General features: G+C 53.1%; 2 protein-coding genes across 10 annotated transcripts in view; one reads left to right on the top strand and one right to left on the bottom strand.

Moving 5' to 3' along the window:
• The window catches only part of LOC112129400 (putative 3-phosphoinositide-dependent protein kinase 2), a 38,831-nt gene that overhangs the window by 10,831 nt on the left and 914 nt on the right, over window positions 1-27,086 (top strand). The window contains 5 exon segments of the mRNA XM_024233670.3: window positions 8,820-8,895; window positions 12,658-12,726; window positions 12,983-13,079; window positions 14,792-14,965; window positions 16,330-16,496. Coding sequence (XP_024089438.2) covers window positions 8,820-8,895; window positions 12,658-12,726; window positions 12,983-13,079; window positions 14,792-14,965; window positions 16,330-16,496 — 583 coding nt within the window.
• The window catches only part of LOC100452783 (BTB/POZ domain-containing protein KCTD5-like), a 38,851-nt gene that overhangs the window by 11,379 nt on the left and 386 nt on the right, over window positions 1-27,086 (bottom strand). For 2 of the 9 annotated variants that reach the window (XM_063717515.1, XM_054534610.2), the window contains exons 2-3: window positions 17,502-17,610; window positions 658-743 (exon numbers count right to left, since the gene is read on the bottom strand). In XM_063717515.1, the coding sequence (XP_063573585.1) occupies window positions 658-743; window positions 17,502-17,610 (195 nt within the window). The other 7 variants (XM_063717514.1, XM_054534612.2, XM_063717517.1 and 4 more) reach the window with 7 other exon arrangements.

Raw genomic sequence — 27,086 nt, 5'->3', positions numbered from 1 at the left:
TGGCATGCCGGAATGCGCACCTCCCGCCCAAAGCTGCACAAAGCCAGGGCGGTCTTCCTGGTGTTTCAGACATGCCCTGAAACCTTGATCTGTTTGACTCATTCTTGTTAAATAGTAACCGTCTTACTGACTGGTAATCCTATTTCTGTGTACACAGTGTAACCTCATCTCCCTCAGTGTTGTCTGTGACAAAGTTGAACCAAACAGGAACTTCTGTCTCGTAAGCTTTCTTAGGATCTGTCAGTGTCTTGCTGTCCTTGTGCTGACTTCCTGCCCAGAGATGAGCCCACAACATTCCGTGGGGTCAGGAGCGCTGCGGGCTGGCTCTGCCCACAGTCAGTCCCGGGAACCGCTCTCTGGGCTGTGCCCGCAGTCAGCCTCAGGAACCACCTCCCTGGGCTCTGCTCTGGGCGTTTTTCCCTTCATGTGGATTTTCTTTTTTTTTCCCCCTCCCTTATTCCAAGGCTTTATTTATTCATAATTTCAACTTTTATTTTAGATTCAGGGGATCCACGTGCAGGTTTGTTACGTGGGTAGATTTTCTTTAGAATCTGGTATTTGGCACAGGGATAGTCTTGTTGCCCTGTAGCCACTTAAAAAAATAGGCATTTAAGTGCGCTGATGAAATAGTGAAATAGCTTGGGCACAGTGGCTCACCTGTAATCCCAGCACTTGGGGAGGCGGAGGCAGGTCGATCATTTGCGCCCAGGAGTTTGAGACCAGCCTGGGGAACACGGCAAAACCTGTCTCCACGTAAGATAAAAAAACAAAAATTAGCTGGGCGTGGTAGTGCGTGCCTGTAGTCCCAGTTACTCAGGAGGCTGAGGTGGGAGGATCGCCTGAGCCTGGGAGATTGAGGCTGTAGTGAGCCGTGATCCTGCCACTGCACTCCAGCCTGGGCGACAGAGCAAGAGCCTGTCTCTGGAAAAGAAAGAAGAAATCATGAAATAAACCTTTGCTTTTTGGTAGCAGGAGGCTAAAAGTCTTTGCATCATTGTAAACCAGGGCCGGTTGCTTGTGTGTATAGATGAGTTGGTGGTTCTTTTCCCCTTCTTTGAGGAAAAGGAAAAAACTACAATTTATGTGGAGGATTAATTTTAGTAACTTATTTTCTGTTTGAGGTAGTTCAGTATCTTGGAATTTATTCCTGCGTTGACTTCTTTTGTGCAGAGATGGCTTCCCCAAAACATCTTCAAATCTAGAATAAAAGTGTTGATGGGAGCAAGGCATAGCGAGGTTCCTTACCTGTGCAGCAGCTGTGCCACGCCCTCCTCCTAGAGGGAGGCAGGTTTTCCCATGGTTCCTGTGGGGTGGGTAGGGTGGCCCCCGTATCTGCAGGGGGAGGTGGTGGGAGGTGGAGCAGGGCAGTGGTGTGGGCTTGGGAGATTGAGGAGGACCTCCTGGCAGAGAGGACTTCTGCCTTCTCTCCTTGCACAGGAGCCTGTGGATGTATCTTGGTGAGGGCAGCTGACTCAGAGTAAGCTTCCCACCTGGGCTGTCTCTGGCCTGTGCCCTCTGTGCAAGAACCTCGGGGAGCTCGGGGTGTCCTTGGAGGTTCAGACTTGGAGTGGGGTTTGGAAACCTGTGTTCTGACCTGTGCAGGCCTTTCTGGTATGCAGCCAGGTGTGGAGGCACCACTCACCAAACAGGAAGGAGAGGAAGGCCGCAGGTGTGGGCGGGGCTGGCTGGAGAGGGTGGACGCTGTGGACTTCAGGTGTGAACGGGGCTGGCTGGAGACGGTGGACACCGTGGGCTTCAGTCACTACAGTGGCTCCTCTGTCCCCATCTGTGCATGGCCCTCGTCCAGACCCTCAGACCAGCTGCCATTGCGCCTCCCACTGTGCTGCGGACTCCAGACGCTCTCCTGAGGGCCACAGCTGCCTTGAGCTTGCCGCCATTCTAGCTTAGGCTGGATCACCCACCGCCGGCACAGAGAGGAGCTGCCTTCAAGATGGATTTTCCTGCATGATGGAAAGTGGAATTTGCCCAATAAAAGAGAGAGTACCCATTCTCCTGTCACCAAGAGCAGCTCTTCCCATCTTCCCATGGTTTATTTTGGTCTTTTCCAGATTGGCATTCATTTAGGATTGGCTATGATGCATGGGGCTGGGGAGAATTACTGCTTATTGTAAAAAATCCACTCGGTGCTAGTGACCTGATGCCCAGCATCCTCAGTCGGTTTTCCCTGTAAAAATTCCAGTAGGTATCGCTAAAATACAAATCTTTTTAAAAGCGTAACCACAATACCATACTGTTTGATACATAAAAATGAACAGTAATTGCTTAATATCTCAAAGTGTCCAGTCAGAGTTATATTTCCAGTTGTCTCATGTACATCATAATGTTTTGTTGCTCACTTGAACAGGATTCAAATAAGTTTTGCACAATTTCATTTTTTAATTTTTTCTTTTTTTTCTTTTGCCATTAAATACTCTCCTGTCCAAACACATGTATTTTAATCTGTAGCTTCCCCCATTTTTATGTTTTCCCTTGCAGTTTGTTGAAGAAACAGGTCATTTGCATCTGTGTGGCGTTGTGGAACATGGTCCTCTCTCCTGGCCACTACGTCACATTCAGAGTTGATTCTCCCCTCCCTGTTCAGAGACTGGTGGTGGGTGTTCTTTATCCGGCATCTCTCTGTGACAGCAGCAGCATTCGTGGCCATAATTGGCGTAAATTCATTAACTCATTAGAGAGTGCAGAAAGGTCACAGCCTGATACATTCATGAGATGGAATTCATTAAAGAGAAACTTCTCCCCAGCAACTTTTGGGTTAACTCGTGGTATCATCTGTAAAGGAAAAGTAGGATAGATGCTTCTTTCCCCTTTTCATGCCATTTTTGAAAACCACAAATTGGTTCACCATTCTCTTCCAATGATGGTTAATTCATTAAAAAGTTATTACCCCTTCCTCACACCATACACAAAAGCTCACTCCAGGGCCAGGCACGTGGCTCACACCTGTAATCGCAGCACTTTGGGAGGCTGAGGCGAGTGGATCACCTGAGGTCAGGAGTTCGAGACCAGCCTGGCCAACGTGATGAAACCCTGTCTCTACTAAAAATACAAAATTTACGGCTGGGCGCGGTGGCTCACGCCTGTAATCCCAGCACTTTGGAAGGCCGAGGCAGGCGGATCACCTGAGGTCAGGAGTTGGAGACCCACCTGACCAACCTGGTGAAACCCTGTCTCTACTGAAAATACAGGTGTGTTTTTAGCTAGGTGTGGTGGTACACGCTTGTAGTCCCAGCTACTCAGGAGGCAGGAGAATAACTTGAACCTGGGAGGTGGAGGTTGCAGTGAGCCGAGATCCACACTATTGCACACCAGCCTGGGCAACAAGAGCAAAACGTCATCTCAAAAAAAAAAAAAAAAAGATTAGCCAGGTGACTCCTGTAATCCCAGCTACTTGGGAGGCTGAGGCAGGAGAATCGCTAGAACCTGGTAGGCGGAGGTTGCGGTGAGCCAAGATCACGACACTGTGCTGCAGCCTGGGCAACAGAGGAAAACTCCATCCCTGCGCCTCCCATCTCCCCGCCTCACCAAAAAAAAAAAAAAAAAAAAAAAAGTTGACTCCAGGCCGGCATGGTGGCTCACGCCTGTAATCTCAGCACTTTGGAAAGCTGAAGCGGGCGGATCACTTGAGGTCAGGAGTTCGCGACCCGCTGCCCATCTCTAGTAAAAATACAAAAATTAGCCAGGCATGGTGGTGTGCGCCTGTAATCCCAGCTATTTGGAGTGGGGGCTGAGGCAGGAGACTCACTTGAACCTGGGAGACGGAGATCGCACCACTGCGCTCCAGCCTGGGCGGCGGAGTGAGACTCCATCTCAAAAACAGTTCACTCCGAATGCATTAGAGGTCTGAATGTAAGGGCGAAAACTATGACACGCTTAGAAGAAATTATAGGATTAAATGTGACAATTGGGTTAGGCAATGTTTTCTTAGATACACTGCCAAAAGCATAAGCAACCAAGAAAAGGATGAGTTAGATTTATATGAAGTTTAAGTACTTTTGTGCTTCAAGTGATATCACGAAAGTGAAAAGACCCACCAAATAGGAGACACGATCTGCTAATCATCTATCTGATAAGGGACTTGTATCCAGAATGTAAGGAACTCAGAGGGAGAAAAAAAAAAATAAAGCACGGAACAAAGGGGTATGACTAGACATTTTTCCAAAGGAGAGATAAACAAATGGCCCATAAGCACATGCAAAGTTCTTCAACATTATTAGTCATTAGGAAAATGCAAATCAAAACCACAGGGTGATACTACCTCACACCCACTAGGATGACTGTGATGAGAAGACAGATAATAACAAATGTTAGCAAGGATGTAGGGGGACTGGAACCCACATATGCCGTGGGTGGGAATGTCAGATAGTACAGCTACTTTGGAAAACAGGCTGGCAGCTCCTCAAAAGGAAATAGAATTACCATATGACCCTGCAGTCCCACTCCTAGGTATGAACCCAAAAGAAATGAAAACATACATTCAGACAAAAACAGGTGCTAGAATGCCCACAGCATCATTCACGGTAGCCCAAAGGTGGAAACGACTCATGTGTCGTCAGATGAGTGGATGAGCGAGTGGCGTGTCCACACAACGAGGGAATCTTCTCCAGCCCTAAGGAGGGATGAGGCACCCATGCACGCTGCCATGCAGATGGGCCTTGAAAACGCTGCCCTCAGTGAAAGCCTGCCGGGATCTGAGAAGGGATGGCATTGAGTCTAGAGATGAGCTTACGAGGCGTTACCATTGTTAACCCATGTTAAGTCTTCTGAGCCGTCACCGTGGGATGTCTTTCTGTTTATTTAGATCTTTCTTTCAAAAACACTTTGTAGTTTTCAGAGTATAAGCTTTATGCTGCTTTTGTTACATTTATTCTTATTTATTTTTAATGTTATTCTAAATAGAGTTATTGGCTGGGCACGGTGGCTAACACATGTAATCCCAGCACTTTGGGAGGCCAGGGTGGGTGGATCACCTGAGGTCAGGAGTTGGAGACCAGTTGAGGTGGGAGGATATCACTTGAACCCGGGAGGCGGAAGAGGTTGCAGTAAGCTGACTTCACACCACTGCACTGCAGCCTGGGCAACAGAGCGAGACTTTGTCTCAGGGGGAAAAAAAAAAAAATAGAGTTGTGAATTTTCTTCCCTTTTTTTTCTTTTTGTGTTTTTTTGTTTTTTTGTTTTGAGATGGAGTTTCGCTCTTGTTGCCCAAGCTGGAGTGCGGTGGCACGATCTCGGCTCACCGCAACCTCCGCCTCCCAGGTTCAAGCGATTCTCCTGCTTCAGCCTCCCGAGTAGCTGGGATTACAGGCGCACACCACCACGCCCGGCTAATTTTTTGTGTTTTTAGTAGAAACGGGGTTTCACCATGTTTATGGATAACATGGTCTTGAACTCCTGATCGCAGGTGATCCGCCTGCCTGGGCCTCCCAGAGTGCTGGGATTGTGAATTTCATTTTCGGGTTGCTCCTGGAAATTGTGCGGAAATGCAGTTGGTTTTTCCTGCCCTGCACCCTGCTGAGCTCTCGTTAGTTGTAATAGCTTCTCAGTGGAGTCCGCAGGACTTTGTGCACACAGGATCCTGTCGTCTGTGATTCGAACTAGTTTTATTTCTTCCCTTTCAACCTGGCTGCCTTTTGTCTTCTTCCCTAATTGTCCTGGCTGAGACCTCTAGTTCGGTGTTGGCTGGATGTGGTGAGCCGGGCGCCCTGGTCTTAGGGAGAGCGTGCGGTTTTTGGCCATCGAGCATGATGCTGGCCGTAGGCCGTGCGTGCCCTCTGTCAGACTCTGGGCCCTTCCTTCTGTGCCTCGGCTATTCCATATTTTTGTCCTGTAGAGGTGGGGAATTTCTGTTAACTGCATTTTCTGCATCTGTCGAGATGATCCTGTGTTTTCCTTAGTGCTTTATTCTAATGAGATGCAATGCATTGCTTTTTGTATTTTGAACCAACCTTGCACTGTGTCATACATCCTCTTGGTCATGGTGCCTAGTCCTTTTTGGATGTTGCTGCATTTGGTTTGCTGGTGTTTCGTCCAAAGGGTAGTCACATTTTGTGGAGCGTTTTTCTGTGCTGCTTTGTGGGTTTAGGGATGAGATGGCAGCTGGCACCCTCGGCTTTGAAGAGAGTGTGGGTGTCTCGTGAGCTCAGGATCACTTCTTCAGATCTTCCCTCCCACTGCCCCTCCAAGTATGACTGGCAGATCTGGGGACTAGGGGTGGTCCATGGAGTTTCTTTGATGAGGGTGGAGACAACAACCCGGCCGAGACCCCACTGTCTCTTTCCCCGGCGTCGGTAGTCCCGTGGCGTGCGGGGGCAGCAGCAGCCAGTGTGGGGCTCTGGGCCTGAGTTTCCAGCAGCTGGAGAGGCGTGAGCTTTGGCCAGTCTCTGAGCTCCCAGGGAGAAGTAACTAGGTGGTCTCCGAGGTTTCCTAACCCTCTGTCTGGGGCTCTCAGCTCGGATGTCACAGATAGAAGTCAGGGGATCTGTGAGGCTGGATAGGAGGAAATTACTAATTTTCACTAACCTTTCAGCAAAGCGTACCGTTTCCTTCCATTATGAACATCAGCAACAAACGTCTGTCATCAGAAGTCACAGGTGTTCCCATGTCCTGCTGCAGGGGTCCCATCACGGTAGTGACGCCATGCCAGTTGTGCCGAGCACCGCTGCCGGGTTACTGCGGCGTGACCTGCTGCTGTGTCACGCGAGTCACATATTACTACATCACAGATCCATTGCTTCAATAATTTGATAACGTGTATTGGATTATAATTGCTTTCTCCTATAGTCCTGTGTATTTTATGCATTTGGAACATCATTCCGAGGGTAGCCATCTTCACGCTGTAGCGGCACTGTTTGTCTCTAGATTAAACTAAGGACAGACGTCCTTTTCCAAGGGGGTGACTTTGCATATGCCCAAGGCTCGGAGTCACACCTTTAGGAAGGTGTGGCAGAGGAATCGAGGGTGAGGGTGGGCAAGCCCTGAGGAAAGAAGGGAGGGTGGGAAGACCCTTAGGGAGCTAGGAGGAGCTGAGGTTGGAGAGGGCAGGGAGGGATTCCGGGAGATCCAAGCCCATAACTCGCTCGCAGGAAGCTTAGAACAGCAGCAGCAGCAGCAGCAGCAGCAGCAGCAAGGGTCCTACCAGCACGGCGGCTCACTATGTAGCGCTCATCCGAGAGACGGGGTGGGTGTTGGCCTCACAGACTTGCTCTGTGCACACTGTGGGTGTTTGAAAACACGTACGGCTCTGTGTGCTGCCCGACAACCTCAGTCATTTAATTATGCGTTATATACATCTCTCCAGAGGAAAAATCATAGACTTTTTAATAATGGCATTTTAAAAAGTACAAGTCACAAAAGCAACGCTCGATTATAGTAAAGAACGGAGACGCTGAATATGTAGGTGGAGCAAGTGGCATCCCGTCCTGCCAGCAGACGCGGCCCTCGTCGCTGTGCCACGCCGGACGCTGAAGGACAGAGCATGGAGAGGGAGCCGCAGGGTCGGGGAGGCAAACATCTTTGTGACTTCTGATGCTCATTGGAAAATTGCCCCCAGAAGCGATGCCATTTGACAGCCCCACCCGTAGCACTGCGTCTGTCCCCTCAGATCCCTGCCAGCGCTATGTATTTTTATTCTTTTTTCCCTTTGCCAGTGAGATAGGCTGTCGTGTTTTAATTTGCATTTCTTTGATTCTTTGCAGGGTTGAATGGCTTCGTTTGTTTTTGGCTCTTGGTTTGGTTTTCTTTGCTCTAGGCCGGCGGGGGCGGGGTGCGTGTTTGCGGATGTCCTCGGTGTTCTTGGCAGGATCATTGAGGGTCCCGGCAGGATGCAAATGCAGCCATGAAGTGTTTGTTTTTTGTTTATTATTTGAGACAGGGTCTGGCTCTATTGCCTAGGCTAGAGTACAGTGGCGCCATTGTGGCTGACTGTACCCTCAGCTTCCTGGGCTCAAGCGACCCTCCTTTCTCAGCCTCCCAAGTAGCTGAGACTAGAGGTGCACCACCGTGCCTGGCTAATTCTTGAAATTCTTTCTAGACACGGAGTCTCACTATGTTGCTCAGACTGGTCTCAAACTCCTGGCCTCGAGCAGTCCTCCTGCCTTGGCCTCCCAAAGCAGTGGGACTGCAGGGGTGAGCCACCGCACCTGGGCAGTCATGAAGTCCGCAGAAAAGTCATTCACTGAAGGGAATGAGTCCCCGCAGCAGAGGCTGTGAGGTTCTCTCAGCCTGGCCAGAGGAGGGCAGGTGGAAGGGACCACTCAGAACCAGCCCACGGGCAGGGCCGGCGTGGACGGCAGCTGCGTGGTGGCCCCGGGCCAGCTCGTGCTGTGGCGCTGCTCCGTCACAGCTCCTCTATGGAGGAAGGCCCTTGGGCTGGAGGCCTGAGTCTTGTTCCCTTTGCAGCGCCTCAGCTCCCAAGCTGTTTGTGATGGAAAGGAGGTTGTTTCTGGCCTGCAACTGTTTATTGTGTGCCTGAGCACGTCTGGATACCCCAGGTCCTGCAGCGAGCCAGCCAGCGCCGTGTCCTCATGCCCGCCGTTGAGCGGGCGCCACCGGCAGAATGTGCTGGCCATTTGTGTGCAGCTCGCTGTCCAGGCGCGTGTCGGGTGGGAGCGCCAGGGTGCAGGGCGCCGGTGTCCAGGGTTCAGGCAGGCGTCTTTGAGCCGGTGAGCCGTGAGCCAGTCCCGGTGAGCCCTGGACAAGTCTGGCTCCTGGGGGTGCATGGTCCGCCATGTGCAACACCCACCGCGCAGCCCTTGATTGTCGCAGATCGTGAGTCCGAGTGTGACCTTCTCTCTCCTCTGCAGCCAGGGCCAACTCATTCGTGGGAACAGCGCAGTACGTTTCTCCAGAGCTGCTCACGGAGAAGTCCGCCTGTAAGAGGTAACCACTTTCATCTAAGCCGTACTTCCCTTTTCCTTAACATAGAAATTAATATTTGAGAGAGTGAATTTGGTGGCCTTTAAGTAGCTAAGCATACTTGGAAATAAATTAGCATTTCGCATTTTAAAGCGTATTTTTCGTGGCGTACACACACGTGATACGTTAGTGTTGTATTCTAAGCTTCCTGGGTTTCCTGATGCTCTCTGGTTGCAGATTGAATCGTTTGGTTTTTTTTGTTTTTGTTTTTTGTTTTTTGAGACGGAGTCTCGCTCTGTCTCCAGGCTGGACTGCAGTGGCGCGATGTCGGCTCGCTGCAACCTCCGCCTCCCGGGTTCAAGCAGTTCTCCTGCCTCAGCCTCCCGAGTAGCTGGGACTACGGGCGCACGCCACCACGTCCAGCTAATTTTTATGTTTTTGGTAGAGATGGGGTTTCACGATGTTGGCCAGGATGGTCTCGATCTCTTGAGCTCGTGATCTGCCCGCCTCGGCCTCCCAAAGTGCTGGGGTTACAGACGTGAGCCACCGCGCCCAGCCTAATCGTTTCTTTGGGAAAAACTATTGAGTGAGGAAAGCGTGGCTGCCGTGTGCACACAGCCCAGGCTTCCTTGGGTGCTGCTCCCTGTCGGGGTGGAGGGCGGGGAGCCCGGCCTTAGGGTTGCTCGGCCACACACCAGCTGCAGTGGGACAGGGTCCCGCAGAGCGCAGGGAGGCCCTGGAGGGTGCGGGTGTGGGAGGGAGGAGGCGTCCAGCAGGCATGAGGGTCTTTGAGAGACACAGCTGGGCCTTGGTGGCAGCCTCCATAGTGAAAATGAAAAAAGTGCAGATGGTACAGGGGCTGCAGGGCCGGTGCGGGTCAGGGAAGGGGAGAGCGGAGAAGCCCAGCCAGGGGACCACCGGCGGTGTGGGGGAGGATGTCCAGGGAGCTGACGGCAAGGGTTGGTGAGAAGTCTGAGGTGCTGTCTAGGGTGGCTGGGAGGCAGGTGGCAGGCTGAGAGGCAGCATCAGAGTCTGGAGTTTCAAGTTTAGGGAGCAGTTTTGTGGAATGAGGGTGGGGCTGGGGTTCCTCCTGCCCCGGGCTAGTCAAGTGCTACTGAGGGCTGGGGTCAGCTTCGGCTGCTGGCGCTCTCGTGAGTCGACAGGACCACAGGAGTCCCACGCTGCCACTCTCCTGCTCCGCCAGGTTACAAGGGGCCACCTTCCTGGAGTGAAGTGAGGCACTCTGAGAGAATGAATGATTCTGGGGACGGCAGTTCCGGATTTCTGAGCTGGACAGCTTCAGGAAAAACTGTGGGAGGTGGGGCCATGGCACAAACGTGATGGGAGGGCGGAAAGGCTGAGCACTCACTCAGCGTCTCGGCCGTCTCCAGGCTTTTTCGGTTTTGTTCTTTTAACTTTTTTCAACCAGCAGATACTGAGTTCTCTTTTTATTATTATTCAATTATTTTTTAAATAGAGATGTGGTCTTGCTGTGTTGCCCGGTCTCGTCTTGAACTCCTAGGCTCAGGCGATCCTCCCATCTCGGCATCCCAAAGTGCTGGGATTACACGCGTTGAGACATGGCGGCCGGCCAGATACTGAGTTCTTAGCATGGCCAGACACTGCTTTAGGTCAGAGCTTCCCAACTGGAGTGATTCTGCTCCCCAGGGGACACTTGGCCCTGTCTGGACAGTTTTAGTTGTCAAGGCTGGAGCAGGGGTACGGCTGGCATCCAGCAGGGGAGGCGAAGATGAGCTGCTCAGCATCCTGCGGCGCAGAGGACAGTCCCTCCCACAGGTGGAGGGCGCGATGTACCCGGCTTTCAAAGTGCGTGTCGTCGCCACCTAAGAGCTAGCGTTTCCTTGTTTGTAGATTTTACTTTCAGGGTGGAGGGCCACTTTAGCATTGGTGCAGAAAGATCTCCCAGCTCTACAAATATACGCATAGGATCCTGCCCTCTGCGAAAAAGGAGGAATGTGTGTTCACATTTTCTCGTTTGGGCGTTTCAGGTTCTCTGGAGGGATAGGCACTGAACGGGTGATGGTAGTTGTCTATGGGGTGCGGGAACAGGATTATGAGGAAGGCGTTTCTGCATCTCTTTTTATGCTTTTGAATTTTTTAATCATGTGATATTAAACATAGTTAAGAACTTTTATTATAAAGAATTGAAAGAGGCCGGGCGTGGTGGCTCACGTCTGTAATCCCATTACTTTGGGAGGTTGAGGCTGGCAGATTGCTTGAGGCCAGGAGTTCGAGACCAGCACGGCCAACGTGGCGAGACCCTGTCTCTACTAAAAGTAACAAAAAGTAGCTGGGCCTGGTGGCGAGCGCCTGTAGGCCCAGTTACTCAGGAGGCTGAGGCGGAGGCAGAGGTTGCAGTGAGCCGAGATTGCGCCACTGCATTCTAGCCTAGGTGAGAGAGTAAGACCCTGTCTCAAAAAAAAAAGAAAAAAGAAAAGAGAAATCATTTATGAAGAGTTCTTAGAAAATAAGTCTCCAACCCCACTTATAGTCACAGATAATAATTGGGCGTACAGGTATATGTCTTTCCAGTTATTTTTTCTGTGCGTTTTATAGCTGTTTGCGTGGCTTTTATGCCATTCGAGTCACGCTGGACAAGCGCTCTTGAGCCCTGCGTGATTATATAATGGGCACTTGCCCAGGTCATTTGAATGACCTGTGGGTGTGTCTTGATCAGTGTGTGGTTTTCTGTCGCATGAACAGATTGTGGTTCATGGGCCTGTTTCTGTACTGTTGTGCGTTGAAGGGGTTTCCATTGATTCACACACTGGCGTGTGTCTGATGCGCCACCCAACCTGCATGGGCAGGAGGAGGTCTCTTTGCCTGGGGTCGGGGTGGGGGTGTCCTGTTGTCCCTCTCGTGGGCGAGACGGGGTCTGCTGGGCTGAGTGGGGGGCCGCCCTGAATTCCTCGGTGTGGATTTCAGGAAGTGGCAAGACTTGGTCTAACTGAACGTTTATTTGATACACCCTTGGTACATGTGTCTTCCAGAAGTGTAATACTGGCTTCCCCTTCTATTTTTGTATCATATTAAAAATATATATAAATTCTAAAGTAAGTGTTTATGATAAAACATTGGATAATTCACAGAGGTGAAAAGCTACCCCCAGAATCCCTTTCTGCGTGAATTCCACGCTCTGGAGAGGACCCCGTGAGGGTGCCAGGCACAGCTCTGCCCCCGGCACCCCTCTTCTCTCTGCGGCTTCCACACTGAAAGGCGGAGGCTCTGCTGCCTGTTTTGTTTTGTCGCTCCCCATTTTAACTAAACACTAAAGAAAGTCCAGTGTGAATGTTGCGGTCATTCATTTCGCCTGTGCTGCACTTTCCTGCCCCTGGCGAGACCTCCGCCAGCGCTGACCGGAGGGCGCTTCCTTCAGCTCTCTGGGTTGTCTTACTGGAACAGGGTCAGCCCCGTTCTCTCCCATCCTGCCCCCTGCCTGGTCTGTAGCCACGTGGTGCCAGGAGTGAGCTCTGCTCTGCTTCAGGATGACAGGTGTGTGTGGACGTTGGTAAGCCCTGTTGGAAGCCGCGAAGCTTTGGGGACAGCTGAGCGACCGCCGGTGCCTGCCGCGTGCAGACCCTCTGGGCCCAGGCCGCGGGGAGGCTTCTCCAGAGGGCGGGTTCCCCACCCTCACACGCAACTGGTCTTAAAGAATAGAAGTGCATTAGAGGTGAAACTGGGGCTGTGGAGACAGAGTGGGAAATGGACTGGGCATGTCGCTTATATTTTACACATGTCTTTGTTTCTTTTCCTCTTACCTTAAAGTTCAGACCTTTGGGCTCTTGGATGCATAATATACCAGCTTGTGGCAGGACTCCCACCATTCCGAGCTGGGTAAGGAGACGGCGTTGCCTGGGCCTTGGAGCCTGTTGGGGTGCACCCCACCGGCCGGCAGTCCCTCCCAGCAGCGAGGTGGGTGGGGGAGGGCAGCACTGGGTGCCGTGCCGAGGTGGGGGGCTCTCGGCGTGCGGGGCCGGGGTGCGTTTGCCGTGCTGCGAGGCCGGGGCGCTCATCCCTGCGTGTGGAGGCTTCTGGGACCCTGCCTGGGATGACTTTTTGTTTGTTTGTTTGTTTTTTTTAATTTTTACAGAAACGAGTATCTTATATTTCAGAAGATCATTAAATTGGAATATGACTTTCCAGAAAAATTCTTCCCTAAGGCAAGAGACCTCGTGGAGAAACTTTTGGTAAATATTGTGAATTTCCTTTTGGAAAGGTGATCCGGGACACCCTGAGTCCTCTGAACCTGCTTTCTGAGTGGCTTTCCTGGAGGCTCCTGTGTTCACAAAAAATGGTGTTCTTAGGGTTAACAGTGAGTGTAGATAATTACATGTCATCTCGCCAGGCACATTGGCTCACGCCTGTAACCCCAGCACTTTGGGAGGCTGAGGCAGGCGGATCACCTGAGGTCAGGAGTTTGAGACTAGCCTGGCCCATATGGTGAAACCCCGTCTCTAGTAAAAATACAAAAATTAGCCGGGCATGGTGGCGGGCGCCTGTGATCCCAGCTACTTGGGAGGCTGAGGCAGGAGAATGGCGTGAACCCGGGAGGCGGAGGTTGCAGTGAGTCGAGATCGTACCACTGCACTCCAGCCTGGGCGACAGAGCAAGACTCCGTCTCAAAAAAAAAAAGACGAAAACAAAAACCCAAACCTTTTGAGTACTTATTTTCACTTCTCAGTATCTGCTGGAGAGTACCCTGTACTGTTCCCCGCCCCCCCGCCCCCTCCATCTACCACAGAGCAACTGGACCGGGAGGCAGGCCCTGGGATCCTGTGCTGCCTCTCAAGGCTCGGCCCCTTTCCTCGCACATGTGAAAAGGAATCTCAGTCTCAAAATACAATGAACAGCAGCAAGGATTCTTTTACAGTGTATAGTTAAAAATCCTAAAACAAGAAAAACTGAGTAATTAGCAAAGAGAGTGAATCATCACTGGGACCAGCACGCTCCTGCGGTTGTGGAGTGGGTGTTGCTGGGACCCTCGAAGGCCGCAGAGCTGTCTCCTCCAGGGACTGATCAAGCCCACACCCCAGCCCAGGGGAAAGAGGTGAGACAGGTTGGGAGAAGCCAGTGGCTGTGGAGCCTAGCGATCCTGGGGCCACCTGCAGGGGCAGGACTGACCCCGCTCCCAGAGTCGTGGTAAGGAGGGACGTCCAGGGCCAAAAGCACAGGAAGGTCAGGAAACAACTGTTTCTGGAATATAAACTGATACACCTTTCCCAGGCTAACCTCTCTTCTCTGTTTTACCTGGGCTGGTCTTTCAAATTTTCACATAGCTGACTCTTAAAGCTGAAATGTACAGATGTCACGAACTAGGGTCTACGGCCATCTGCGCTGTCATAACGCCAGTCGCTCCAGCACCAGTAACTTAAAATGCTGTGCAGTGTTGAGCAAATGCTAAATGGTACAGTAATTTCCGTTGTTTTTTTTTTTAATTTTAGTTTCTTTTATTATTCCTGCTACAGTAATTTCCTGTCAAGAATCAGGCACTTGGAAATCGAAAGGGACTTATAATGAGATGAGATAAATTTTTTTTTTTTTTGGGAGATGGAGTTTTGCTCTTGTTGCACAGGCTGGAGTGCCATGGTGCGATCTCGGCTCACTGCAAACTCTGCCTCCCGGGTTCAAGCGATTCTCCTCCCTCAGCCTCCCGAGTAGCTAGGATTATAGGCACGCACCACCACGCCCAGCTGACTTTAATATTTTTACTAGATACGGGTTGTCGCCATGTTGGCCAGGATGGTCTCGAACTCCGGACCTCAGGTGATCTGCCCGCCTCAGCCTCCCAAGGTGCTGGGATGACGGGCGTGAGCCACCGTGGCCGGCCGCCAGATTTGGGTTTCTTTGGTCGGAATCACGTTGTCACCCTGGCAGTGACTTGTCTTGATTGTTACTTAAGGTTTTAGACGCCACAAAGCGGTTAGGCTGTGAGGAAATGGAAGGGTACGGACCTCTTAAAGCACACCCGTTCTTCGAGTCCGTCACGTGGGAGAACCTGCACCAGCAGACGCCTCCGAAGCTCACCGCTTACCTCCCAGCCATGTCGGAAGACGACGAGGACTGCTATGGCAATGTAAGCTGCCGGGATGGCGGGCGAGGCGGGTGGCACTGGGTCCTCCGTGCACTGGGCTTCATGCCCGTGCGCCAGACCCACGTGTGATTTGTAGCCGAAAGGGGAGGGTGTCTGTGCCACTGCGGCAGGCCTGCTGGTGGTTGTAGTCTTTGCTGCCGCGAGGCAGTGGCGGGTGATGTGCTGGGTGGGTCGTTTTTTCCTCATTTCCGTGGCCGTGGACAGGCTAGTGAGTTTCCACCCAGAGGGTGCTGCTAGAACCGGACACCGAGCACCCCCGGCACTGGCCCCGGGGTCCTACGTACGGGGCCTCCTGCCCAGGCCTGTCGCATCTGCGCTTGGCTTGGTGCTTGTACAACTGTGCGTCCAAGATGCTCCAGAACACTGCCTGTCTTTCCACAGAAATCCCCGAGTGTTGTGTGCTTGAACTTTTGGGACGTGGCGTTGGTGGGGACGCTGGTACCGTCTGCTTCAGTGCTGAGTAGGCTCTGAGGCTGCTGGTCTCCCAACTTGACCACAGCCATGGGGTCTTCAGCACGCTTTGCTCTTTAAGCTTCTCGTAGAGAACGTGGACCATGTGCCCAAGGGACCGAGGGTGTTGTGAGAGGCAGGCATGTCGCTCACTTCAGCCTTGTTTCCTCTGAGTTCCTCTTGCCACCTCCACCGTGACGCCCTCATACTTAAGTGCTGTTATCATGAGATCCGTTTTTCTGGTTTGACTTCTGTCGCCATGGCTTATTCTAACTGGCACCGTGTACGGAGTTCCACTTTCCGTGACTGAGGAAGTCCAGATTTTATTTATTTGTTTTGAGACAGGGTCTTGGTCTGTCGCTCAGGCTGGGGTGTAGTGGCGCGATCTCGGCTCACTGCAACCTCTGCCGCTGTGGGTTCAAGCGATTCTCCTGTCTCACCCTCCCGAGTAGCGGGAACTGCAGGTGTGCGCCACCATGCCCGGCTCATTTTTGTATTTTTAGTAGAGACAGGGTTTTGCCATGTTGGCCAGGCTGGTGTGGATCTCCTGACCTCAAGTGATCTACCCGCCTCGGCCTCCCAAACTGCTGGGGTTTTAGGCATGAGTTACTGCGCCCAGCTGGGAATTCTAGATTTTATCTAAAAGTCATCCACAGCTAAATTTCTGCTAGTGTCAAAGTTTCCCAACGCCCCTACCTGCTGTGTAATGCCCCTCATCCTCCCGACATCCTTTGAGCCCAAACTCTAAGGGAGCCAGGCTTGGGGAGCAGAGTCTGTGCTGCCTGCTGTGGCCACCTGCAGCATTTAGGGACTGCAAACCTCCCTTAAGAGACTTAAGAGCAGATTCCACAGGTCCTGCCTCAGGGCTTCCTCATGGGTGGTCTTCATTCCTCCAGGACCCCAGAGGAACCCACATATACGACATGGCAGCTCAGGACAACACCCAGCCACCTACATGGGACAGGGCCACGCAGGATAGAGACGAGGAGACGAGGGCCTCAGAGTCACAGGCTTCCCGGCCCCGCATGGGTCCCGCACAGTCCCCTTCTCCAGCACCGAGGGCGTGAGTGGCTGCGTCAGGGGCGGGTTAGAGGCAGACCGGCGAACCCGGGCGGGCAGGGCCTTGGTCTGTGTCTAGCCCTCGTTTCTGAGCCAATCCCACTAGGGGCAGACTGAGATAAAGCGAAGCCTAGAACACAAGCGGCTGCCCAAGCGACCAGAGACAGCACATGTGAAAGACATTCCCTGCCAAAGAGACAGGAGTGGGCAGCATGGCTCGCAACCTCAGAGCAGGGGCAGGGCTGGGCCACAGCCCCCATCACTCCACGCCCTGTGTGAACTCGGAGGAGGCAGGCAGATGCCGAGGCCCACAGGCCCACAACAAAAACGGAGTCAGATGCTGCCCAGTGCAGACCGATGCACAGACACGGACCCGGGGGAGCAGGGCCACGCCCACACGCAGGTGCCCAGAAACCCTCAGCCTTCACGGCGAGGCCTCGGGCTGTTCTGAGCCAAGCCAGCACTGCAGCACACAGGCAGGCCAGCCTGGGCCCAACGCGTGTGGGCGCCGTCCCTGCACCACGACCACTCAGGATGGAACACGGCAGCTGGCAGCAGCAGGCACAGCCCAGGTGATGGCACAGAGACACTCACCACCCTTGGGCTGTCCTTGAGGGAGAGCAGGCCAGGGAACCAGGGCCCTGAGGCACACCGTGGGCATCACCGGGCACGTGCCTCACACACCCGCTCAGACCACCTCAGTCACAGCAGGGAGGAGCCCCTCCCACCTCTTGTGTCACCAGCCGGAGCCTGGACAGAGGGAGCCCTCCAAGGAGCTGCAGCCAGGGAGGACCCCCACACCCACAGGGTCCCCAGGCCTCCCTGTCCGGCAGCTGCGCTGCTGCCCGTGGCCTCAGCACCAGAACGTCAGCCCCAGCTTCAGAGTACAGGGCCTGCTCCTCCCTGGGGCCCCAGGCTGCAGGCATCTGTGTCTTAAGTGGGACGCTTGGCACCTCTGTCGGGCCCTTGCCCCCAAAACTAAGGCACCTGTCCTCAAAACTCGGCTTACCTTCCTCCGCGAGGTCTTTGTTAATCACCAGCTTGCCATGTCTCAGGTAGTTCAGCACGGGCCCAAAGTAGGTGGGGTCTCTGTCGATTAAATAGGCGCCCGTTTCATCCTAAAGAGAGCAGAGCACGGTGAGTCCTCCGTGAGAAGCCGAAGGTTCCTGCAGGTCCACCAAGGTCCGGCCACCTCAGGAGGCTTCAGAGGCACCAGGTTACCCAGGCCTCTCCCCAACAGACCTGAGCCTGCGGCATCTCAGGAAACCCCTGACGGTGTGGCCACGTCCTCCCGCCTACAGCCTAACCCTGACCAGCCACCACCCCAGGTCTAAGTGAGTTTAAGTCTCTCCGTATGGAGACAGCCTGGCTCTGTGTACTCCAAGGTGAGGCCACTGTGCCCTGGACCTCTGTCCTCACAACTGCAAGACCTCTAGGAAAACACACACGAAAACCTCACCTAGATCCTCTCCCTGGGATGTCCTCGCGGGCAGGGCAGGGGCCTAGGGCTCAGCCTCTGAAGGACACCCTTGATGGCCACCAGCCTGGGCCTGCCCTCCTTGTGCCCAGGTCCTCCCCAGCCTACACGCAGGAATGCGGGGTCAGGGTGACAGGGGCTTCCTGCCAGGGGTGGAGAGAGCACCTTTCAGCAGGGGCGGCTGCCCAACAGGCCCGGAGCCAGCAGCGAGGGAGGCCTCGCTGTTGGGTGACCTGCAGTCAACAGCATCCAGGGCTTTCCCCGAGATCATCACTCACCACACAGAGCCCTCGCCCCGGCTCAGTGCTCACGGAGGCCGAGATGTTTACAAAACAGACCCCTCGGAAGGTGTCTCCACGCACCTGGGTGGAGGGACGCCTGAGAGGCACTGCCCCTGCTGCTACCACGGTCACTTCAATGTGGGCAGATGCCCTCTGAGGCCCGGGGTGCCCCACACATCACACCTTGCAGCCCCTTCCACAAAGCACAAGAGGCCCAGTGGCCCGGCTGTGAGCACAGGACGGGCGCTCAGGCGCCCCAGGCAGCACCCATGGGAGAGACGGAAGAGGCAGTTTCTGTCCTGTCGGCTACACATCTGATGGGGGGACTGTGAAGCCGGCTCGGCCTGTCTTCCACACAGACTCAGACCTTCGGTGTGGCTCTGCTGGGGCAGCTCCTGTCTCCCCTCACATGCCTGCAAGGGTCCTGCTCCCACCTGCGAGCCACTCCCACAGGGGCTGGTGCCTGCGGGCGCCCTGGAGGGCGGGGAGCTGAGGCCTCCGTTGAGAAACACCGGCAGTCTTCACGGCAAGGCCCAGGGCCAAGCACTGGAGAGAGAAGCAACCCCACACCCCATTCGGAGCGGGAGCAGCCCCCTCACCAGATGGTGGCTCCTGTGGGGCCACGGGCAGGTGCTGGCCACGGGAATGCCAGGCTCGGAGATACGGGGAGGCCGAAGGTGTCTCCACCACAAAGCACGGGGCCACGCTAGGACCCTATTTTCATCCATGGACAAATCCTGCCATTTGGGTGCTAAGACCTGGGTGTACTGGCAGTGGGCTTGGTGCTGCTCTCATCACTGCACTCTTTTGAGGCTTTCAGTGTGTGATTTCCACATCCACAGCAAGTGCTAGGGTCTGAAACCAAGACTCCCAAAACCCACCAGGGTTCAGGTCTCGCTGAGGCCTGACTCACATGCATATACATGCAGGGTCTCAGTGCTCTGAGCTCGGGTGAGCCACGTGTTCCAGATCGGCCTAGTGCGTGCAGGGTCTACTCATGGCACCAGCTCAGGCGCAAGGGCCTTGGCAGCTCACTGCTGGTGTCAGGGATGTGGCTCAATGGCCTCCACCCTGATGCAGAAACAAAAATAGGGAACATGGGAAATACAAAAACAAATTTCAGGATATAGTCCTAGGCTCACGGAGACAAAGGGAGCAAGGTCACCTCACAGGTGTTCAGAACAGTGCCTGAGCCAACCCAGGTAAGGCCCCTGTGCTGCCCACAAGGGCATCAGCAGCACCTGCCCAAGGAGGGAAAGATGCCCCGGCCCTGTCACGCCTCTAAGATGGGTGAGGAGAGATGGCCCCGAAGCTGGTGAGATGCCGCGGGCCGGGCGTGGGGGTGCTCTTCTTCCTGGCTTTCCCGTGCATTCCACGGCTTACACAACCAGCAGAGGCTGCGCTCGATTCTCGTGAAGGTCCGTGGTGTGTGTTTTTGTAAAATAGCCCTAGTTGGCTGGGCGTGGTGGCTCACGCCTGTAATCCCAGCACATTGGGAGGCCAAGGTGGGCGGATCACGAGGTCAAGAGTTTGAGACCAGCCTGGCCAACATAGTGAAACCATCTCTACTACAAATATAAAACTTAGCTGTGTGTGGTGGTGCGTGCCTGTAATCCCAGCCACTTGGGAGGCTGAGGGAGGAGACTCGCTTGAACCCCGGTGGCAGAGGTGGTGGTGAGCCAAGACTGTGCCACTGAACTCCAGCTTCGGCAATAAGAACAAAACTCCATCTGAAAAAAGCCATAATTAAGACTTTTCTTAGCAAGTCATCTCCCTCATCTTCCCCAAACCTCGCTTAACTGGCATCTGACCTACTTGTGGCCAGGCCCAAGCTGGCATTGGGTGGGCGCAGCAAGATGGATTGACCCACCCATCTACAGGGGTCTCAGTCTTCAGCCGGAGCCACCTGCCGCAGGCCAGGCAGGGTGGTTTCCAAACCATAAAGGAGAAGAGGGATCCTGGGCACGCCAATATAGAGGAGAAGAGGGATCCTGGGCATGCCAAGAGCAGGAGTCAAGGTTGTCTCCTGGAGAGGAGGGCACACACAGTCTCAGGAGGTGGAAGAAGATCTCACAGACAGAGCTGGCTGCCCACTCCCCAAGTCCACAGGACAACCACAGACAGATGTCTGTTTAGGAGAGCAGCACTCAGAGAAGGCTGATAACGAGCCTGCCCACTCTACTCATCTCACCAGACTCTGGCTGCAGCTGTCTACCCCCCATGCTATCATCCAGCAAGCAAAGCACCAGGGGCAACTTGGGGATACCCCAGCCCTGGAGGGACAGGTCCCTAATGCAACTAGCAGCCTTGAAAATGGCAGTGAAGGGATGGGCTTGGTGGCTCACGCCTGTAATCTCAGCACTTTGGGAGGCCGAGGTGGGTGGATTATCTAAGGTCAGGAGTTGAAGACCAGCCTGACCAACATGGCGAAACCCTGTCTACTAAAAATACAAAAATTAGCCAGGCATGGTGGAGGGTGCCTATAATCCCAGCTACTAGGGAGGCTGAGGCAGGAGAATCACTTGAACCCGGGAGCTGGAGGTTGCAGTGAGGCGAGATTGTACATTGCACACCAGCCTGGTTAATAGAGAAAGGTTCTGCCTCAAAAAAAAGAAAAGAAAAGAAAACGGCAGTGAGGAATGAGGGTGGAGACTGCCAGGCTCTCACACCAGATTCTGAACTCAACATAACCCTGCTGCTGCCCGCCTCTCCCGAAGCTCCACACAGAGGGTCGGCCCTGCGGCTCTCAGTCATTCCCAGTGCTCGAAGACACGTGCCACCAGAGGGGAACAAAATCAAGAGGGTGCGGTGCCCTGAGCCAATCTAGGAGATAAACTCTGTCAAATTGCCCCACAGAAATCGACACGAAGGCATAGAATTTCCTGTGCACCAACATCTGCAATCAACCTAATTAGAAATACTTAGTTTTTACTCTGAAATTATCCATTTCAAGTGACTGTTTCAATTTCGCACACAAAACCTTCACCTCTACTCTCTCTTCTGTCTTATGCAGATGTGTTGTATCTTTGGCCCACAAGAGGCCTTTGATATCACCACTTACTAATGGGGAAACTGAGGCCAGAGACCAAGGAGGCTTGTCCAAGGCACCCAGATTCAGAGAGCAGGGTGGGGCCCCTGCGCCCTGGTCGCCAGGCCTGCTGCCTCCCCACCACCCCTCCCTTCCATTGCTTCTCGGCCTCACCCAGCATAGAAACTGGAATTTGGGAGGTCCGTGCCCCACACATGACTCAAAGCTTAGGGAGAAGCAGATGTGTGTGGACTCATGACCTGGCCCCTCACACGAGGTCCTGCGGCTTCTCAGGGAAGAAACATGCTTCAGGTGAACCACGGGGGGTCTTGCCAAGCCGAGGTCACTGCAGAGTCCTGCTCTGCTCGGCAGGAACTGGAGCCCTCTCAGGAGCAGGGGTCTCAGGTTTCTTGCAAGAAAACTCAGGGGCTGCCCAGGAAGCCCCGCCCTCCCCACAGTGCAGGGTCCAGTGCCCAGAGGTGGAGACCCACTCTGCGGGGGCCTGTCCTGCTAGGGTCAGCCAGAGCTCTGGGTGGCAGCAGGGGGACTGGCAGGGAGAGACATTCCCGGCCATACATGCTGCCTTCAGGGACCTCTGGTGCATCACCCGAGGCTGACAGAGCTGAGTGTGGCCAGAGATCGACATTAACAGAAATTAAGTGCGGCTGTGGGAGAGGAAAAGCGTTCTTGGCATACACTTTCTAAAAGCAAAGTACACTCACACCTGTAATTCCAGCACTTTGGGAGGCCAAGGAGGGCGGATGACCTGAGGTCAGGAGTTCGAGACCAGCCTGGCCAACATGGCAAAACCCCTTCTCTACTGACTATACAAAAATCAGCCAGACATGGTGGCTCATGCCTGTAATACCAGCTACTTGGGAGGCTGGGGCAGGAGAAATGCTTGAACCCAGGAGGCAGGGGTTGCAGTGAGCCGAGATCACCCCATCGCACTCCAGCCTGGGGGATAGAGCGAGACTCTGTCTCAAATAAATATTTAAAAAGAAAAACCAAGTACAAGCCGGGTGCGGTGGCTCACGCCTGTAATCCCAGCACTTTGGGAGGACGAGACCATCCTGGTTAATATGGTGAAACCCTGTCTCTACTAAAAATACAAAAAGATTAGCCGGGCATGCTGGCAGGTGCCTGTAGTCCCAGCTACTCAGGAGGCTGAGGCAGGAGAATGGTGTCAACCTGGGAGGGAAAGCTTGCAGTGAGCTGAGATTGCACCACTGCACTCCAGCCTGGGCAACAGAGCAAGACTCCATCTCAAAACAAAAAAAAAAAAAAAAGTACAAACATGAAGACCGCCAGGCACAGCCTCTCCTGACTGCACTGACGTGGTGCCAGGCACAGCCTCTCCTGACTGCACTGACGTGGTGCCAGGCACGGGGCGGGGGCACCACATTTGTCATCTTCAGGGGAGGACGTCACCCTTACCTTACAGAGGAAGAAACTATAGCTCACAGGGGACGGGAAATCACCCACAGTCACAAGGCAGGCCCGGGGTGGGCACAGTCTCTCACCAGTGCTGGCTACACAGAACGTCATCTGCCATCTCCACTAGACATGATCGCCACTTCTCTTGCCAAGCGGCTTCAAAGATGGTACTCTAACCCACACCCCATCACTGAGTCCTGTCTGAACAATTCCTTTCATAATTGCCAACACCAAGTACACTGTTAGAGGCACCCTGACTGCCCCACCCCTCAAAGACCCATCTGATGCCACCACATCTGCAACCCTCAAGCCGGGACAACGGCCCTATTCAAAGGGCAAAAGTTCACGTGCAGTTTTCTCCAAGGCCGCCTCAGCTGCAGGAACCGAAGCCTCCCCAAAACCTCCTCCATCTGAGTGGTTTCCAACCATAAAGCAGTAGTATTTCCTGTTTCCTTTTAACTCCTGAAGTATCTCCACACTAAAGCAGGGACTGCTTTAGCTGGAAACAACAAACTCGACTTTGTTTTCAACAATGCCTACGGGCCAGGGACCATGCAATGCAAGAGACCTAACCAAAATGAATTGAGTCTTTGGGAAGCCGTATTCCACCTGGCCTGCCCTTGAAGATACCATGGAAGAGAAAAATGACAGAACAGCAGATGAGCAGATGCTGAAATGCACAACACAGCCGCAGTCCTGCTGGAGGAAGTCCCAGGAGGAAGTGAGAATTCACACCCGGCTGTCTAGAAAGAGAACTTTGTGGCAGCAGTGGGCCCTTGGGACAGCAGAGTAAGGGCTTGGGAGCACGGAGTATGGCGGGTGGTGGGTCCCAAGCTGGGCTCTGAGGACTTGGTTGGGGGCAGTCACAGCCCAGAAGCTTAGATGTGGGGCCAGAGGGCAATCAAGCCAGCCCCTTGATGTGCGTGGCTTTCACCACCCTCACTAACAACCCGTCTGTTAAGAGCTCCCCTCCCTACCGGATAGGATGCTTTAGCAGGGTTCTCTCCCAATCTCTCAGGCACCCAAAGCTTCTATGGTTTCTTGGGAACTCCTCCCCCTTAAATCTCCCACCCAACTCCTCTCCAGACCCCCAGACTCTGCAAGCCCAGGTGCTCACTCCACACTAGTCTAATAATCCAGACAGGGACTCTTCCACCAGATCCATGCTTAAGTCCAACTCGAGGAATATTCTTTCATTAATCTCAACTCTGAGGTCAGGCCTTGGAGATCTTTACAGGTGAATCAACATCCTGTTTGTCTTCCAACGTGTAATTAATGGCCTCCCACTCCTGACACCCCTTCCCCTCCTCCTCAGATTCCTCACTCAGCATTTAATTAGGAGGAATCTCCTGGGACATTCTTTCATCAGAGCCACTGGAGACAAAACTAAGACGAAGCATTTTACACATTTCCTCATTTGATGAAAAACACTCTAGTAACGTGACTAATATGAATTAGCACTACACTTTTGGCAAATTATCTGTCACTAAAACTAACCGTATTTACTCCAATTATTGTTTTCTGTTTTCTTTTTTTTTTTTTTTTGAGACAGAGTCTCACTCTGTCGCCCATGCTGGAGTGCAGTGGCGCAACCTCAGCTCACTGTAACCTCTGCCTCTCGGTTCAAGTGATTCTCCTGCCTCAGCCTCCCGAGTAGCTGGGAGTACAGGCACACGCCACCATGCCCACCTAATTTTTTTGTATTTTTAGTAGAGACGGGGTTTCGCCATGTTGGCCAGGCTGCTCTCAAACTCCTGACCTCAGGTGATTCATCCGCCTCGGCCTCCCAAAGTGCTGGGATTACAGGCATGAGCCACCATGCCCAGCCCGTACTCCAATTATTGTATGAGGCAGAGACTGTATCTGCTACTTTACCTTCATGTTCTGAATTTGAGTTTTACCATTTGGAAATTAAACCTGGTTAAATGGATGATGATGAAAAGAGCAAGTATAACACAGATATATTCAGAAAGATTAATTAGCCCTCGCCCAAAGAATTGATTCCTACAGTAAAGCATTTTTTTTTTTTGAGACAGAGTCTTGCTCTGTCATCCAAGCTAGAGTGCAGTGGCGTGATCTTGACTCCGCCTCCTGGGTTCAAGCGATTCTTCTGCCTCAGCCTCCAGAGTAGCTGGGACTACAGGCACGTGCCACCACGCCTGGCTAATTTTTTTTTTTTTTTTTTGAGACAGAGTCTCGCTCTTTCACCCAGGCCGGACTGCAGTGGCGCTAACTCGGCTCACTGCAAGCTCCTCCTCCCAGGCTCACGCCATTCTCCTGCCTCAGACTACCTAGTAGCTGGGACTACAGGCGCCCGCCACCGCGCCCGGCTCATTTTTTCGTATTTTTAGTAGAGACGGGGTTTCGCCGTGTTAGCCAGGATGGTCTCGATCTCCTGACCTCGTGATCTGCCCGCCTTGGCCTCCCAAAGTGCTGGGATTACAGACGTGAGCCACCGCGCCCGACCTTTTTGTATTTTTAGTAGAGACCGGGCATCACCATATTGGCCCGGTTGGTTTCGAACGAGATCCACCTGCCTGGGCCTCCCAAAGTGTTGGGATTACAGGCGTGAGCCACCGTGCCCGGCCCATAATTTTTAACAAAGTCTTAAGGAACAGTAAAGTAAATGGAGGATGGTCTCGATCTACTGACCTCGTGATCTGCCCGCCTCGGCCTCCCAAAGTGCTGGGATTACAGACGTGAGCCACCGCGCCCGACCTTTTTGTATTTTTAGTAGAGACCGGGCATCACCATATTGGCCCGGTTGGTTTCGAACGAGATCCACCTGCCTGGGCCTCCCAAAGTGTTGGGATTACAGGCGTGAGCCACCGTGCCCGGCCCATAATTTTTAACAAAGTCTTAAGGAACAGTAAAGTAAAGGGATCAACCACCTTAACTGTGCTAAAGTTCATCAACTGCGAGTCAAGTGCTCCAGTGCTGAATAGACAGCCATTGCCTCGAAGAACCCAATGGACAAGAGCAATTTAAACTCTAATTTCATATACAAAACAGGAATGCTTGAGTAGAAAGGCAAGGGAGTGACCACTAAGCCCTGTTATTTAAAAAGAAAAACCAAACTGTAAAACATACACCCACACTTATAAAAGGAAAATCACAGCTAACAAACGCCTATTTCTATCCTGGAGATGACTCATTTCCTGGGAGGTCAATCCTCTGAGTAGAGGGCTTGGTCAAATGAGCAATGGAAACGGTTGGAAGTTGTGGGGAGGCACAAGAGTGTTGGCATCTCAAACCCTCATTTCCGCCCACAAGGCTGCCTTAGCAGTAACTCCAGGTTCTCATTTCCTGATCAGGGTCATGCCATGCTGAGAATGCTCTCAGTCAGTCTTCTCAAACTTAAAGAGGGATCCGAACTCTTCTGGGAAGCCTCATGCATGGCAAATGTTGGCTGCCAAGGCACAAAGCCAAGTGCAATCATGTAAGCTCAACTGAAAGACCCAGCAAAGTTAGTATAAGGCTTGTGAACTGCCTTCTATAAATATAGGTAACAACTTCTTCAAACAGGCTTTTTTGTGACTTTCAATCCTGCACAACTCCCAAGACACTGTTTCTCGGCTCCTCAACTCTTGTTAAAGGTAATAAAAGGTTTCTATTACCATCTGCCCAACAGCATGAGCATTTCGCCTGATGAAAGACAAGCTGCAGACCTGGAAATTCCTGTCCTTTTGGGCAGACAGTGGGAAAACTAAGCCAATTAGAAAGCAGATTGAAAGATTCCTTACCTGGCCCTTCCTGGACATCCCTAAAGCAACCCTTAACATGAGCAAAATCCCCTTCGAAAAATCATACTATATACTACGGACGCATCTTCTAAGAGGTGCTGAGTGGGTGCTGCGTGCTGTGGATGGAAAGGATGGAGCGCCAACTCTCTAAATGCAAGTCACCGGGGAAAAAAAGGGCCGCCCGTATCAACCCCCACGTCAGCCTTAATTCAAACGTCCAGAATGTGAAAGGACAGACCAACGCCAAGGGTTCTGTTTCCAGAGCCAGCAACTACCCTGGGACAGAGAAGGGAAGGCGTTCACACACCCTGGGCAAAAGAACCTAGTGAGAAAAAGAAAGTAGAATCACAGCAAAGTCCGGGGTCTGGGAAGCCTCCTCCACCAAAGCGCAAAGAGGGTGAGGAAAGAGACACCCCAAGGTGAAGCGACTCAGGATCCTCAAAGGCAGTGGACACCAGGGCACCATCCTCGCCCTCCCCTCCCAGGGTAGGAGGTCCGGGCAAGCTGGGGATGAGCTGGTGACAAGGGAGCACGGGGCTCGAAGCCCGAGGAGAGTCGCCCGCTCCCGCTGAGCTCTCCTCGGCACGGAGCAGGGCGGTGTGCCGCGGCCACAGGCCGGAACGGCCCA

Source organism: Pongo abelii, chromosome 18, assembly GCF_028885655.2.
Source record: "Pongo abelii isolate AG06213 chromosome 18, NHGRI_mPonAbe1-v2.0_pri, whole genome shotgun sequence".
Taxonomy (NCBI): domain Eukaryota; kingdom Metazoa; phylum Chordata; class Mammalia; order Primates; family Hominidae; genus Pongo; species Pongo abelii.
Note: the sequence above shows the minus strand (reverse complement) of the source record. Positions and strands in the feature narration are given on the sequence as shown.